The 17,056-nt window shown below is 38.8% G+C and overlaps 2 protein-coding genes across 3 annotated transcripts; one reads left to right on the forward strand and one right to left on the reverse strand.

Moving 5' to 3' along the window:
- Positions 1-2,308: 2,308 nt before the first annotated feature.
- Positions 2,309-12,591, reverse strand: tdrd5 (tudor domain containing 5). 2 transcript variants are annotated; one of them, XM_026344855.1, is made up of 18 exons: positions 12,321-12,538; positions 11,521-11,764; positions 11,149-11,363; positions 10,613-10,910; positions 10,171-10,334; positions 9,723-9,806; positions 9,496-9,552; positions 9,079-9,241; positions 8,097-8,254; positions 7,148-7,362; positions 6,466-6,675; positions 6,318-6,384; positions 5,768-5,968; positions 5,443-5,571; positions 4,642-4,707; positions 4,359-4,538; positions 4,129-4,263; positions 2,309-2,628 (listed from the first exon to the last, which is right to left on the reverse strand). In XM_026344855.1, exons 2-17 carry the CDS (start codon positions 11,762-11,764, stop codon positions 4,138-4,140), a joined length of 2,577 nt encoding a protein of 858 aa, XP_026200640.1. In that variant the 5' UTR covers positions 12,321-12,538; the 3' UTR covers positions 2,309-2,628; positions 4,129-4,137. The 2 variants fall into 2 exon arrangements, with proteins under 2 accessions (XP_026200640.1, XP_026200639.1); XM_026344854.1 differs by lacking the exon at positions 2,309-2,628 and having other exon boundaries at positions 3,799-4,263; positions 12,321-12,412; positions 12,537-12,591.
- Positions 12,592-13,589: 998 nt separating this feature from the next.
- On the forward strand, positions 13,590-16,542 carry nphs2 (NPHS2 stomatin family member, podocin). Its single transcript, XM_026346450.1, is given in 8 exon segments — positions 13,590-14,088; positions 14,334-14,437; positions 14,532-14,604; positions 15,357-15,418; positions 15,420-15,440; positions 15,573-15,832; positions 16,122-16,200; positions 16,282-16,542. Coding segments are annotated over 8 exon segments (1,155 nt in total). The 5' UTR covers positions 13,590-13,742; the 3' UTR covers positions 16,492-16,542.
- The last annotated feature ends 514 nt before the right edge of the window (positions 16,543-17,056 follow it).

A 17,056-nucleotide genomic window follows, 5' to 3' on the forward strand; every position in this document is an offset into this window, starting at 1 on the left:
AAACATCAAATAAATAACAATGTATGCAGTACACCTGTGTATGTTTCAGGTATTGAGCTGCTCAGTTGCAGTTCTGTATTACAGTATGTTCATACAGCTAAGAGACAAGACTAGACTGCTCTCCACCTGCTCTTGCACAGAGAGCAGCTTTTAATATAGTTGCTCAAGCACCAACCAGAATGGCAAACAATTATATTACTTTAATTACTATAATAAAGGTGTACACAAATATAAAAATTACCAGTTGTCTGCTTAGCTACTAAGCAAAGTAAAGCCTGCGAAAACAACAGCGCTCATTTTGACAGTCTGGTTCAGGACCTTGTCTGTAAATCAAAGCCATCAGATGTTCATGCTTCATTCAGCACACAGATGCTGTGCTGCTGCCGGCTGCTAATTCAGCTGCAACCACATTACTCTCCTCCTTAACAAGGTTAACTGTGTATTTGCCTTACCAAGCTTCACTCTCCTCCACCCACACACACATCCAAACAGTCTCTATCAAGCAATGTTTTGCAATGCGTGTGTGCATTTGTAAAAAGCTTTTGTATCATTATGTGAATGTTTGTTAAACACTGCTGCTGAATATGTAAAGGCTACTGTTTATTCATTTTGCATTTGTCTTAAAGAGGTCTGACTGCAATGTGTGTGTATGATTTAAATGATGCATGCCATTTACAAAATACTGTGTTAGCATGCTAATTTAAAATACTGTATGTGCCTTGTGTTACAATAAAAGTTTTAAATGTACATCCACATAAAAAATGATGTGCGTGTGCAGCATGTAGGTTCATGTTATTTAGTGCTTAGATGTAGGGAAGTGAGAGGAGGAGCTATTGTCATTAGGAGCCTTTTAAAAAGCTAATTTGCTGAGCCAATAAAGGTCAGGGAGCTCAGCAGGATGCAGACTAATGATCCAGGACTCCTTCTGCTTTAACCTTTAAAAATCAGAGCTCATTTTAGTTGGCGAGCTCTAGTTTCAAGTTGCAGCTTTTCAATAGATTTCAAATGGATGCATACGATACACTGCAGCACGCTGCCAGTTCTTTGAACATAAGCACGTTCTTTTGGTGGAATCCTTTTTTAGTAACATGATGTTACGAAATCCCTGTCCTCTAAACAGTTCAGCTTTTGACTCATCAGTCCATAGGATATTTTCCCAAAGGTTTAAGGATCATCTGTAAGGTGGCAGAATCTAGATGAGTCTTAACAGGGTTAGGCACCTGTCTCCCTTCGATGCCATTTCTACCCAATGTCATGACAAATGACCTTTAATAAAGTGAGAGAGGCCTGGAGTTTCAGACGTTCTCCTTGAAACTATTGAGACATTGTGGAGGAGTCATCATCACTCTCTTAGAATAATCTGGGAAGGTTGGTCATTTCTGGTAAGACTCAATATTGTTCTGGGCCACCTTCATCTGTAGACTTAACCCTGTTTCACCAATCCAGTTAGGGCTGGTTCAGAGTTTGCGAGTTTAATTTCTTTAGTGCTTCAACAGCCAAATAACTGGTTTATTAGATTTGTTTAACAACAGTGTGACTGATAAAACTATGTTAATGCTAGTTAGCTAACGATAGGATTAGGCAGCTTAACAAAGGGTAAGGTAACATCCTATATTCAAACATAGGAAACTTTAAACAACAATCAAAACATATTGAACATATAGGCAGTCCATGGCAGTCCAGCACCAAATGTGCTGGATCAGAAATGTTTGGATGCCAGTGTAGGCTTGCAAATCAGGAGCAACACTTGTACAGAGACACTGTAGTGACGTAGTTGTTCTTAGTGTTGTTGCTGTGAAAGTGGAGATGTATATAGAGACATCATCACGGGGTTCTCTTGCTTTTTATACTTTTTGAAACATGGATCACCTATCCTCTGCATGGTCCCTGAATGCCTCACATCACTGTTGACGTACACGCTGTACTGTCTGTCCCTGAATGCAGCACACCAAGAACTATCCGATCTAGGTTTTTGTATGTGTATTTTGAAGTGAGTAAGAAATTTGTACTACTAAAATATTCTATGAAATAAAAAGTATTTTCAAAATAAATCATCTATATCACACTTTACATTACTTGCACATTTCTGCAATGTTCATTACAACGTTACTCTGGCCGGAACAGTAACGTTACTAATGTATGTATAAAGAAATTTAACAATTTAACACACCACAGAGATCTTCATGGCTTCTGAGAAAATAATAAAAAGCTTCACACAAATTTATTTTTGTTTTGTTTTTTTTCTTAAAACAGAAAACATTCACAAGCTTATTCACATTTAAAGGACAACAGCCATTCATTGCCCGTATTTTTCACCTAACTGATATCAAAAGAACAAACAGAACGTAACATACAAATAAACTAATCTAGACCAGATTAAATTGACATAAAATTTACTTCTACAGGTCAGTAGACAACTCAAGTACTTGCTGACAAAATGATTCCTACTGAATTCTCTGTAGGCATTATTAGCTTTGTAGTTAGAAATAATTATTCCTTCCTCTGTGATTTACATCATTGGGACAGCTGGGCTGGGAGTTGGAGTGTATGAGCCACAATCCTACCTAGTCTCAGGCAGAGGAAAGAGGATGCCAGAGTTTTGCATTTGAAGTGAAGAAATGGGTACACCTAGACAATAGAATAAAAACACAGCAGCTCAATAACAAGCTCAGTACTGACCCTGTCATACGTAACATCTGCTGAGCAGTCAAACTCAGCTCTATGTGCATCAAGAGAGACACAAGAGAACTGCAACAAGGGACAGTGCCAACATTGCATTCTTGTGCCTTAATGTAAATTTTGTTGTGTCAAATTTCTGCAATGTCAGGTTTCAAAATATAAACAAAACATAAAAGTGAACTGCAAGTGTAAAAAGCAACCACTATTAACTACAGCACTTCTAGTAAGCATAGTCAAATAACATACATTAACTGCAGGAAATATTGTAAGCCGATTGTTAAAACGGGATGAATGTATGCAGTCAAACATACACACAACATCTTATCTGTCATGTACTAATTCTACTTTCTATCTGGTGTTTCTATCTGTTTGTGCAGCTGTGTGAAGCACTTTTTAGTGTTACAAATTGCAAAAAGCGATTTGTAGATAACATTGCCTTTGCTCACTGTGGTTGGATTTACACTGTGCAACTGAAAGCATGGTGGAGCAGCAGTGTATTGATGTCAGGACAAACGCAATGAAAGCAGCTTGTTGGGTCAAATAGCTCTGGTAACAGGTCTAATTGAATCTGTGTCAGGCTCTCAGTGCAGGTACATACACCACAGCATGCAGAAGGATGAAAATCAATACCCCTCTCTTCATTCATGGACAAACTCTAATTTTATTGAAGGCTTGTGTCTGTATGTGTGTATGTGTAAGTTAATGAAGGTCACTGTATAATTCTATTAGGAAATAATTGTGCGCCAGTGAAGCCTCTCTGTGTAAATTTGGATTACGATAAGAAGCTTAAAGTCCTATATAATGACAACATAATGTTAATGTTTGTATTTTTAGATGTGCCAAATCCAACCCAGCTTTCAAAACCCTTTCAGCTGACTACCTGTCAAACATAGTTTTTCGGTATAAAATACATTGGTTACTACACGAAAAACTGGAACTGCTTATAGCCGATTCAGCACATTTTTTGGTTGTATGATGCCAAAATGTAAACAAATATAGTCTTAAAAAAGACAAGAACAGGGAAGCCCTTCCACAAGCTGGCCAATCAGAACACAGTGGGATAGAGGGAAGGAGGACCTTAAAGACACAGGAGCTCAAATGTGATCAATGCCAGAAGAACTGTTGCATAACGAGATATAACATGTATTTGAACTTTTTAAACTTGAAAGAAATATAACTTGGTATCAACAGAGCCCCCAAATAACATGAAAACACAAATATGCATAATATGGGCACTTATACTGTAAATAGAAAAGTCATGCCATGTTTGATGCCATTGTTGAACTCTTCACAGTGTTGTTATCATTAAAAGTATTTATTTTTTCTTTCTGCCACTTTGATTAAACTATGTTTTATGTCCAGGTCATGTAACGCTCTAATAAAATAAACTGGTATCTGCACCTTGAGTGCTGTGTCAGATTAGTGCCAGTTCGGGGTGTGCAGACTCACTCAGGGTCCTCAGCATTGGTGGTAAGTTGGCTGATGAAGTGGCAGCAACTTTAACAGCAGCTTGTCTTCTGGTGTTGAAGAGCAAGAACTGGAGTTAATTTTGGAGGGAGTCAGTGGAGGGGTTGTACTCAGTGTCTGAAAATAGAGCAAAGTTTCTTCAATGGAGACAAACTACATATTCACATTACACATATTCTGTTTTCAAGTGCTTTTAAACCTCGTCTTCTCACTTTAAGGTCCATTTTATAATTAGACATCTTGGTCTGGATCACATCTGGAGGGGCCAGAGGGCTGGAGCTGGGTTTTTTAGGGTTGGTATAAGGTGATTCACTGATCAAAGCCAGGTCCAATTCACTACAGCAGACATTTTGGCCATTTAGCAGAGCACTGAATGGGTTGGCCTCCTTATCCTGCACATGGAACCATAACAACCAAGACTTTAGTTGCATTTCTTCAAGACACTGTGTAAAATTTCTGTTAACAGGAGATTAAGTAAGCGTCAGGTGTTAATACCTGGATGTCGGGGCTGACCTCAATATCATCAATAAACTCCAGGGCGGGTAGGTCTTCTTCTTCTACCTGAGACAACATTAATTCTTATTATCCTTGACATTCATTTTTTACTTACAAATGTAACTGTACAGTAGATGTATGTACTGCAGGTTCATCTAAATGCAGTAAATATACAGGAAACAAGAACTAAAAAGAGTAAACAAACAAAAAAAAAAAATCTCGTTTATGTTCAGTTTAAAATCTCTTCACTCATAGACACATTCTTGTAACCCAATAGTCATTAAACAACAGTGATTGTCACCTTTTTATTGTCTATTTCTGTATCACTGTGACCTTCCAACACTATACATTACATAGGATTGGAATGCAACTCCCAACTTCAGCAAAATGATCTGATCTGTGTGTTTGATCCGAGTATGTACAATCATTGTGTGTGCCACTATGTGTTTTGAGAATGCCTGGTGATGCAGTAACCTGCAGCACAGACAGTTTGGCTGGTGAAATAAGAGCTACAGACAGCAGAGCATAAAAGCCTGGTTACAGTAGCACTGAAAGACTGTGTGAGGAATAGGAAGTAAGAAAGGAGACATACAGTAAGAGCCAAAACTACAAACCCCCCTTAGAGATCCAGGTAACCCAGGACTGACACTGTTGGTTCTGTACCAACATCAAATATTTTTTATAGCAGTAGGTAGGTCTGTGTGTGTGTGTTTGAGTGTGTGTGTGTGTCTGGTGTGTCTGACTCCACAACCTTTCTAAAACCAACAATTTGTCTTGACCCTGTGTGTGTGTATGGAGTACCTTCTGTGTGTCTGACTGTTTCATACTGTCTGCTGGCTTGGGGCTGGAAATAATCTCCTCTTCTACCTTGGGCAAGTCTATCTTTCCCTCCCCGAGGTAGAGACTGACTGGACTGACCTGGGGACAGAGCTGAGGAAAGAAAATGGGGTGACTCCATCACAAATATAAATATGTCTGTTTTTACTTCTTAATGCTATTGATTACAGTATGTGGTGCATATCTTATAGTGATTTATAACATTCAATAAAGTATTGACTAAATGAATGTCTATTTTAAAGACAACTGCCAGCTAATCAAAAGCTGGTATTTAATATGATTGGCTCACTGCTGCGCTGACTGATGGGCTACAGAGTGTCCCATGGCCCTGGTTCAGCAAGACAGTGTGGATGTAGATGTCTTCGTCAGTGTGTGTATCACACAGATATAGCTGAAGCACATGTCCAACGTAACAATCTAGAGCGCCCACCAGGGTGCGATCAGAGCACAGCTTCTGGAAAGAATCTGTGGCTGCAGCGGTCCAGTTGCCCTGCAAGAGATAAACAAGTGCTTTTATTTCGAAAGCTGGATGCTAACAACACTGAACAGCTGTCTCAGTTTAAATATATTCACATGTAAGGTTAAAAATGTAAGAACAAGTAAAATTATCACCATAATCAATAATAAACCCTCAAACTAAAAGCTGTTTGGAGGAATATTTCAGAATCATTAAATTATAAATTAAGTAAAACACAACAATTGATTTTTGAATAAGTCAGGTCAGTGATATGATGTTTACTGTAACCATCTAATTACCAAGGCAGGATGAATGCATGAAGAAATGTGAATTTCAAGACTGTCTAAGTGTGTATAAATGGTAGATCAGTTTTCAAACTCACAGAGCTGGGTTTAATTCCAGCAAGGGACGACGGAACAGCTTGTGCTGGAAGAACTGAATAACAAGACCTGAAAAACATACACACACACGGACCATCTCAGTAGTCATACTGGTATTGATTAATTGTTTAAATATTTGAGATGTCCTACTTGAGGAACTTGAGGTTGGCGCTCTGCACGACGTTCATATCACCAAAGTCAACATAGTACACCTCAACCTGAGTGGGGCTGATGACCTGATGGATCACCACGCGGTAGAACCACATTCCTTTTGGTGATACGCAGCAGATCTGACCACGACGAACAAATCGCTCAGGAAGGCGGTACCGCTCTGACACCTCAGGAGAGGTGTAACATCGCCTAGAAGAAACAAGAAGAGGGAGAAATTATGTAAGACACAGTTGTCAGTGCTCATAGAGAAGTAGCAGGATGTTTGAAATGTACCCTTTATGCTGCGTTGAAAATATTTTAGGAAGTTTAGCTTCATTTTGTGATTTTTATAATGTCTATAAAACATAAACACTTTCACTTGTTAATGTTTGTGGTAATGCTTCTTGATGCAGTGAAGACTAAATAACAGAAGTGAACAGAATTTTTCCAACTTTCAAGGAAAACTTATTACTACAACTATTATACACAAATGAATGAATTAATGAATGATCTGGTTCAGCTAGTAACGAACCTCACTTCTGAATAATATAAAGATTTAAATAGCAGTAGCTTTATGGTTTGACACAGTAAAAGTGTGCCTGGCACTATAAATATAGCAAGTCCTAATAAATTATCTACATTATTCAACTATAGATTCTGTTGTCAACAACATGTCCATCACCTCATCTCAATCATCATGTCCTCCATGACTCGTGCCTCCTCACTCTCGCTGAAGCGGATGTAGAAAAGTCCTGGTGACTCCACCTGTTCCACTAGAACTTCAATCAGCTCTCGAGCTCCATGGCATGTTGGTGGTTTAAGACGCTGACTCTGCAGAGCATCCAGGGGCACACCAGGGCTGCAATGCACTTGAATAGCAGTGTACATCTCAGACATCTACGAGCAGAAATGCAAGTGAAAAGTAGTAAGCATGACACAGTGATGTTACTCTATAGTCAGTATTATTATGCAAAACATAATAATTAATATAGCAAAACATCATAATAAAGCATAGTGTCTAAAAAGTAATGGATATGTAGGGGATATGTTTAGTACATGTGGTGAAAACTGTTCTCTAGATCAATCCACAGCATCTCTATTGGGTTGAGGTCTGGGCTCTGCCTGTGCTACTCTTTTGTGTCTCTGAAACCATTCTGCAATAGATTTACTTTGATGTTTAAGGACATTTTTGTGCATCACCCAACTTCTACGAAGCTTCATCCTGCAGACAGCAGCCACCCTGACATTATCCTGTAGTCATAATTAAAACACTTGGCATTACATTTTCCACCATTATATTATACTGTATGTTTAATGGGTTTGCCTACTAAAGACATTACTGCATCACTAAAAAATATTGTGTTTGTTGATATTTGTGACTTTGCTGGAGATCAGATCATATTTCATGACCAATTTATGAAGAAAACAAGAAATTAGCAGACAGTGCCATTACTTTTACTTGCCACTGTACATTAAATGAATGAAGATGGTTTCTGGGCTGTCTAACCTGCAAAAAGCTAAATTTTAGTATACCGATAAGAAGCACAGCAGCACGATGCCAAGAAAATCCATGATGTGCACTGGCATCACACCAGACACCTACATTTTTATTTAAAATTCAGTTGTCTAACCATTTTTTGGGTCTCGGAATTGTTACTGGTCTGTAGCTCTTCAGGGTCATTATCCGCTTCAATGTTGTCATCTTCTTCCAGTTTCCCTTCCCAAGGAGACTCTCCACAGCTGAAGTAGTAGCTCATAAATGGTTGCTTCGCACTATTATCAACACTTTCTACAAGATAAAGAAAAAAACAAACAAACATATTCCCCTCTTAGTTGTGTTCCACATGAACGCTCTGCCACACATTTCAGACAACACCATTTAAATTGAAAACCTGAATGCTATTATAATTTTATTTATACAGGGCCAATCAATACAGAATCATCCCAAGACACTTCACATATTAAGGTCAAAACCTTATGGAAGTTATACAAAGAGAAACCACACAATCCCCCTCGATTGAGCACTGGGTGACAGTGAAGAGGAAAAAACTCCCTTTAACGAAATAAACCTCCAGCAGAACCAGACATAAGTGTAAAAAAAGAGCAGGGAGGGAACAGGGCAAAACCTCTCTGTTTATTATTTATATCTATATAGATATATATATAAAAACATAAAAGTCTGATTATTCTAATGAAATGCAAAGTGTGCAGTGCACATTTTGTTTACATAAAACAGCTAGTAATACACCATTTTAGGTGAACTAAAAGGCAGTACTGGTCTGTGACCCCTTGTCTACATCCAATCATTCTGTAACTGTACAAAAAACAGTAATTTGACATTCACAGACAATCATTTGTAGCACTTTACATTTCAACAGCTGAATAAAACTCCATCCCTCCTCCATTCACTCCAGTTTCTGATATGACAGACTGATAATGTGTGCACATATGATAAAAGTCTCTCTATAACAACGGCTTCTCTAGGTCTGCTGTTCGGTGTGGCTGTTTAGATTAAATATTAACATAGCAATAAACTTTTTCATTTGCATGGTCAGACAGCATATCTTACAAACTAGTTCTGAGAGATCATAAACCGACCCTGACAATACACACCTGGCTGGGTGTTGTCATTGCATTGTATGTCCATGACTATCCAGTCATGTCCGTCGTCACCCCCTGCAGGTTTCAGGTGGAAGATGTCACTCATGGCACCGACCAATTCAGTGGCACTGACAAAGCCGTTCTGCAGCAGTGGCAGATCCTCAGCAAAAAGTTTCTGAAGAGCAAAAAAGGTGAAATTCTCAAAACACCATGTTTTTAATCATCTGAACAGAGTAATGTGATGAAACTGCTTGTTTGCTTAATGCTATAAGGGGCAGGTTGGTTTAATGTGTGCTTTTTATTTAGCTTGAGGAACACTAGTCATTGTTCCCCAAATAAATGAGATCATAAGCTCTCAAACTTAAGACTAACAAGTCTTGAACTCTTGTGACACAATAAAGGTGAAAATATGACACAGCTATTTTTCACCTTGTATTCAGCAGGCAGATCATGCACCGATACTCCACCGCTGTGCTGACCTACAACCTGCAGAGATTCATGAGGATATGAAGGGTTTCATTACAACACGTATGTGTCTTCATTACATTCTGTATCAAAGGATTTCCTGCCTTAAAAATCAAGCATATTAGAGGCTTGTGGTCACTATGGCTTGTGTCACACTATGACATTTGTGTAAAATTAGTGTGAGGTCAAACCTTTCGCAGCTTGTCCTTCAGCTCCTGAGTAATGGTGCCAGCAAGTCCATTCTTCAGGATATTCAGACGAAGCTCCTCCTCCAGCTGATGTAGAAGAGAAAATGTAATTGTACATAAAATTAGTAACTATTTATAAAAAAAATCTTTATTTCCACTATTAATAAGGTATTTCAGTGCTAAAGATGTATTTCTGCTATAGTATGTCAAAATAAATTCTGACTAAGTACATTCTGAATTCCTAACAATGTTGAAATGTGACCAAACGCAAAATTACTGATCAAATACCAACATACACAACCTTTCTTTTTTCCTTAATGTTATAACCTCATTAAGATCTGTCTAATGCAGCTATACCTCAAAGTAATACTGTATATTATTGAATTATTGGCCTGTTCATGTTCAAGTGTTCTATCGAACCACTTATCTATATTTCAAAGTAAAAACAAACCTTGATGACACGTTTCTGAAAGAGATGACCTTCCTGGCAGATCTCCAGTTCAACGTCCTGGTTCTTCTCAACAACCTCTGTCTTTTTACTGACAGCTGCTGACTCTTTATGGACCAATGTAGTCTCAGTAGAAGACTGGTTCAGAGGACTCTGCTTCACTGGGACTTCAGAGGAAAAGAACTGTTTTTAATAAGTCAGACTAGTGTCTAATATGAGGAGCCCTTGGTCAGTGATGTGTAAAATGTACAATAGAATAATTGAATATATAGAGCTTGATTAGTTTTAGTCATTACTGCTTTAACATTGCATCTTTATTAACACTGTGTACACATGACCATGCATCCTTAGAAACATTAAATGTAACCACAAAATTGTTATTAGAGACACATTCATACAGTGAAATGTTTAAAATGTGTCTGTGCCCATTTCTCTGATAACATACCATGAGGCACTGTTGGTGTCTGAACCCTGGTGTGTGGCTCACTGGAGCCAGTTCTAGACCATTCTGCTTTTATTGGTCCAATCCTGCATGGTGAGCTTATTGGTCTGAGCAGTGACCTGGGTAGCATGTGTTCTCTTAGGATCACAACTGAACCCTGCCTGCTCTGCTGGATGAGGACCAGGTCCGCCGCTGCCTCCAGCATCTCGCCAATGGAATAGAAGCCATAGTTGTGGGCACGCAGTGGGTGTCCGTAACAGCGCAGGAAGCTGGCCTCCAAGTCAGACAACCTCAGACCACCCTAGGAAAGCAGCTGCATCATTACACCAAACAAGACAACATTTAGCTATAAAAGAGTCACAATTATTAAAAAAAAAAAAAAAAAAAGTGGTGTGATTGAATAGTGTGTAATTCATAGATGTCTAATTTCAAAGACAAAGTGGGATAACCACGCTATTCTTGATAGCTGTAACGGTCCTGGTTAATATGGAGAATACACACAATAGGTTTTGGTGAGAAACAGCAAATAATGAAGTTACCTGGGAGAGCAGAATGCGCAGTTGTGCCCTCAGCTGGGCAGGGAGAGCTAGAGGAGCTCGACCTCTTCTCGGAAGGACCACAGGGAGGAGCGGATGACTGTAGCGGGGAGAGAAGTAGCTGACACCTCCTCCCTTCCTGAACTTTCTGCAAGCCTTTGACACTCGCTGTTTAGCTACCAGATCCTCAATGTTTCGCGTGGAGTCATCACTAACAGCTAAGAAGGTGAAAACAAAAATTAAGAGAGAAAATAATAGAAGTTCTTCAGAAAGGAAAACTAAAATGAGCAGCATGGACCTCTGCATCAGACATCACTAAGCTTTTTATTTAATTCAATACAATAAACTTAAATATATGTGTATAAAAGACAATACCCTTTAATACTATGCCACCATCTTCCCTGAAGTTAACAGATACCACATCTGGCATCTCCTTCGCCATATCCAAGACGGTTCTGAAGCCCAGCTGTTTCAGGGGCATGGGATGCCCCAGCATCATGATGTAGTCTTTTTTGAGCTGATGTTGGTCCAACCCCAGCTTGGATGAAATAAGCAAGGAGCGAACATCCTTCTTCAGCTTTGCCAAAACCTCTTCCTGGTTCATCTTGACCTCTGACATCTGGCAAATACAACAAGTCAAATGAAGCTAAACATACAGTAACATACAGACTGAAGCAAAGCAGCTGTGGGCACTGTGTGAATAGAAGCAGGGCAGGTCCACATAAATAAAAACAAATCTTTGACTCAAATTAATTTAACCATCTTCTTAACACACAATGACATAACAAAAACAGTGCACTTCCATTTAGTGGGTAAAACATGTCAGGAGATGTTTGCAATTGAGGCTATAACGTCTTTTTTTATTATTATTACTTCCATATTTAATATTTTGCATTCTAGTTGATGATTTGTGTGATTATCGGTCCAAAAAAAAATCAAGTTCGGTTCAATCAAAACAAGTGTTTTTTGTAAAACAGGAGTAGCAGGTAGCGCAGTTAGCTACTGTACCTAGCAGCTAACTGCTGTTCGTAGCTAACCTAGCCTAGCTAAAGCTAATGTTAAACAAAATGCTCTGTCGGTCAAGCTAACTTTGTAGGAGCTGCAAATGTGACAAACTAATTAACAACAAGTCAGACACGGTTAAATTGTTTAAAATGTGTAAATATGAGTATTACCTTCCTCCAAATCTTCAGTAGCCTGGTCGCATCCTGATGATTTGTGGACCTTCCTTTGCGTAAATTAGCCCTCAGTCTCTCCACACCTGTAGCTAACAGACCACATGTTTAGCGCATCTGTAAAAACGACCACAAAAGCGCGTAATTGCCAACAGGTAACTTATCGTCTATTCTTTCAAACTCCAGTAAAATATAGTTTCAAATAAATAAACTTACTTTGTCAGATAGGCTAGCTGGTTAGCTTAGCACACGACATAAACCTCCTGTGTCCTTTTCTGGTTTGTGGTGGATTCATGTAAAACGCCACCTAAATATCCCTGAGACCTTATTATGAGCTATTGAGTTACCCTTTGAGTTTAGTTATGTGTTGACATAAAGTGTAATTAAAATACACTTTGCACTTCAGATCTTCTGGGTACATGACATTGTATTGATCTCTGGCCACAAGAAGCCCTGTTTTTGCAGATTGTTAGATTTAGGACTTCTACAACAAAAGAATATATGAGCCACATACCTCATTTCCAGCTTAATTAGTGTACTAGGGAGGGTAAAAACAGAAAAAAACAGATCAGCTCTTTGGGAAGATGAGGCCTGAGTCTGCACATTCCCACAGCAGAGACAATGTGACTCCCTGAGCTCCAGGGACTTTGTCCTTATAGTAATGATCATTATTATTATAATTATTAGTATAATCTCTTAATGCTGAATTGCACTGACTTCTTGATATCACTGATTTTACCAGGGAAGAAACACAGTTGAAATAAATGCACCCAGACACTAAAAGATTTCAGTATATACTTAGCTTTTAATGTAACACACAGTATGTGCATGTTTGGATAACACATTCTCTGCATGATTTATTGTCTGCTACTCTTCTAATTCGACTACTGAACACTCAATGTTGTTGGGCAACTTTAAAAACAACGATGTTGGTGATTTTACTGAACCATGTAGCCCATGCGGATGTTCCCATGCTGTCTACTAAAGGTATGCACACAGATACAAATATTTCTACTTGTTTTACTTTACATAAGAAGAAATTAAACATAATATTTGAAACTCTGGATGTTTGCGATAAACTGATTGATTTTATGTCTCATAAGGCATTTCTGAATCTAGGAGAAGAGCCAGGAGATGGGTTTTGCTTATTGATTGTTTTTTCTTTCTGCTTTTACAACAGACATTGAATGTTACATTCACTAACGTTCACTGACCTGTAATTATAAAAACAGAGACAGAAGCTCCCAAGTGGCACTCCCACTGCCATCATATACTCCCACATTCAGTCTTCATGATTTACCAGCCAGAGCAAGCAACTCACAGCAGGAAAGGTCAACATTTATCCTTCATCTCTGTTTCTGCTCGCAAAGAAACATCCTCACTAACCCATCGCACAGAAGCATCCCAGCAGCTATCACCCCTATGCTCCTTACTGCAGAGCTTCCACAAAGAATGGAAAAGTCCTCTAATGTCCATCCCGATCACCGGCCACAATCCAGAACGATGCCAAGGAAGGAGAGGGAGAGGGGAGCCACGGTGCCTCCAAGAAGTCACAGACAAAAGGCATCCAAGGCAGGTCGGCTCACCGAGGCATCGCCAGTGAGGAAAGAGAGGCCACAGAAGGAGAAGCCGGAGACAAATGAGGTGAAGTCTGATCATGAGACAGAAGGGAAGCTGAGAACCACTGTGGTGGATATAGACAGTGTGAGAGATGATGAGGTCAAGGAGGAAAACCTGGGGCTCCTGGAAGCAGCAGAGCAGGAAGACGGTGAGTCGAAGAAAAGCCTGGTGCTGTACATTGTATAAGCAGTATTGAAAGTTATGTTGTGGTTTTATTGCTGGTGGCAATAAGTTTATTGAAGTAGAACAGTCATGTGATTTAGAAATGTTTGTGGAAGTTTTTTCTTTTTTTTAGTTTAGTAATCTTCAGAAAAACAAACTACACAATTTAACATTTAGAAAAAAATGCACATCTTGTTTGGATTTGTTTATATGTACTGTGGATTGCTGCAGGTTTGAAGAGCAGGAACCTAGGAGTGTTCGAGTGGATGCTGATGGTCTTCATCTTGGCTCTGGTTCTCCTCTTTCTTCCTGTCTCCATCTGGTTCTGTGTTAAAGTACGAGTTCACCTTCACAAAAATGATATGGGAACAATTGAAATGAGAAAGAAAAAATAAATATTTCACTGAAAGTTTTGATTTTGTTTGGCAGATAGTGAGGGAGCATGAACGAGCTGTGATCTTCAGAATGGGTCACCTACTTCGTGGAAGACCAAGAGGACCAGGTTGGTGCACATTACTGTCATTTTCTTATGCTCTTCTATTGGCAGTGATTTAGAAACTGTAGTCTATTAAGCTTAAAAGTTATGGCATTGGGAATAAACTTTCTGTATGGTAGACATCATGATTTGTTATAGCATGAAGAGGAGAGATGTTTCCCAGTGATCTATTTCAGGGAACAAGTATACTTAAATACTGTAGATTGCAAATTTACTAAATAGTACTTAGAGAAAAATAATCTTAACTCTTGGGATTGAATAGCTTTTATTAGAAGGCCACAACCAGCGTGTAAGCAGCTTGAAGCACGTTTATTCTCTTCTTTATTTGTTGTTGAACAGTAGTTTATTGTTTTTTAGGCTAAATTAAGGATGTGTTGTAATACTATTGACACCTAAACATTTTTAAGGTGGTGTCTGTGTTTAGATTGTTGTTGTTGTTGGCAAGTTAGAAATTTTTTTATTTATACAGCTCTGCAATCTGATCTGACTGACCTACACAACGTTTCCCTACTAATACAAAATAAAAAATACAAAAATACCAGAGATTTGATCTATTTATTAACTATATTATAAATGTAATGTAGATTACTTGTCTTTGAGACATATGTGATTGTTATTTCCAGTAGACTTCTGTCTGTAGGTCATTTACTAGCAAATAGCAGGAAGGAGATAAGGCATTATGGGTAACACTGGAATAATCAATATGGTAGATTGAAAACGGCCAGAGCAATATCTAATACCCTCCCTCCTCTCCCCAGGACTCTTATTCTACCTCCCACTTCTTGATGTGTGTCACAAAGTCGACATCCGACTGAAAATTGCTGAAGGTTCCTCTTCACACGGTACAGAACAATAAACATACACTTAGACAATATTAGGAAGTATTCACATTCAATTCCATACTTAAGAATGAAATAGCAGTAAAACAGTGAGGTAGGCTGTTGTCTGATATATATCTTTACATCTGTACAAAGGTTGTGACTAAGGATTTGGTGAGGCCGGAGCTCAGCGCAGTGTGTTATTACCAGATAGAGAATGTAGCTCTGTGCAGCACATCTTTGTCCAGTCTCAACACAGTGTTGCAGACTCTGGTCCAGGCATCTGTCAGAGACGTCCTTGCCCAACACACGTTCAGCCACATCCTGCTGCACAGGAGGAAGATTGGACAGCAGATACAATCAGCTGTTGACGCCGCTGCTTGCCGCTGGGGCATCCGGGTGGAAAGAGCAGACATGTAAGACTGAAAACAAAAGATCCTCTACAGATCTTCTTTAACTGCTGTTGCACTTTGATTGAGATGCTCTTATAGCAACATCTGATGGAAACAACTCATTATTTACAGGGATGAAGAGAATTTAGATTATTTTATAAGAAATCTTTCAGTCTAATAGAAAAATAAGCTGATTTATAGCACTGCGTAAGGATTTTTCTCTGCAGAAAATGAACTTAATGTAAACATTTGCTGTGTACTGAGAACCTCCTGCTGACCAGGCTAGGTTGTGCTTTGTTTGATTTTCTGTCAGAGATGAGCTCAGTTTTTCTGTGGAGTTACAGCAGAGTCTGGCTGCTGAGGCTGACATCAAGAGGAAACAGCAGGCCAGAGTAAGTACCCATACCATATATTCTAATGGTTCCTTACCAACTGAAGTTTACCTCTTCCACCAAAGTCAATCTTTCCTCCAGGTAAAAGAAGCAGAAGAGGAGAGAGATGCTTGGGGGAGCCTCAGGGCCTCCTTCCGTCACCTCCATCCTGCCCTGGTCCTTCCATTCCCACCAGATCTCCTCAGTCTGACCTCTGACCACTCATCTCTGCCACCACCGCCTCCCCCTCCTGTGGAAGGAGAGGGAGGAATGACAGAGGAGGAGCCACAGACTGACTCTCCAATGATGTGACTGTTGTTGATATTATACAACATAAAACGTTTCAAAGTTTCAGATAATTTTGATCATATGTTAAAGACAAACACCTCAAGACCAGCAATTGTTTATTTCAGCACAATTCTAATTACCAGCTTAAATTGTTTTCATTTCAATTTCCTTTGATAGTGATATAAATTATAATAGATGATGTATCTATAATATATACAGTAGATATAGAACTATAAAATGATTATATTAGTTGATCTGATGATTCATCATGTCTAATATATTACAAAATCATTTCAACTAAGTCTATAAAGGACTTTTTGAAATGTACTTTAACCCAAGAAAAGAGGCAAAAACATTTGCTTTTACATTGTCAACAAACATATTATGACTAAAGCTACAGCAAGCCATGATATAGATAACATCACTAAGTGCTATTTATTTTTATAAATCCCTATGTAACAGCATAAAAATAACCCTCTCATACCAGAATACTTGATGGCAACGATAGTCAGTGATCCTTTTCTTAAATTTTTTATTCTTTGAAAACCTGTGAGATCATTTATAGGCTGGGGATGTGTTCCACAAATGA

Source organism: Anabas testudineus, chromosome 4 (genome assembly GCF_900324465.2).
Source record: "Anabas testudineus chromosome 4, fAnaTes1.2, whole genome shotgun sequence".
In the NCBI taxonomy this organism is placed as follows: domain Eukaryota; kingdom Metazoa; phylum Chordata; class Actinopteri; order Anabantiformes; family Anabantidae; genus Anabas; species Anabas testudineus.

Excerpts from the sequence above, each read along its gene's own strand:
- tdrd5 (XM_026344855.1), bottom strand. The coding sequence starts at position 11,764 with ATGTCAGAGGTCAAGATGAACCAGGAAGAGGTTTTGGCAAAGCTGAAG. Across the intron at positions 8,255-9,078 it reads CAATGACAACACCCAGCCAG|AAAGTGTTGATAATAGTGCG; the intron begins GTGTGTATTGTC and ends TTTATCTTGTAG. Across the intron at positions 5,969-6,317 it reads CTGGAATTAAACCCAGCTCT|GGCAACTGGACCGCTGCAGC; the intron begins GTGAGTTTGAAA and ends TATCTCTTGCAG.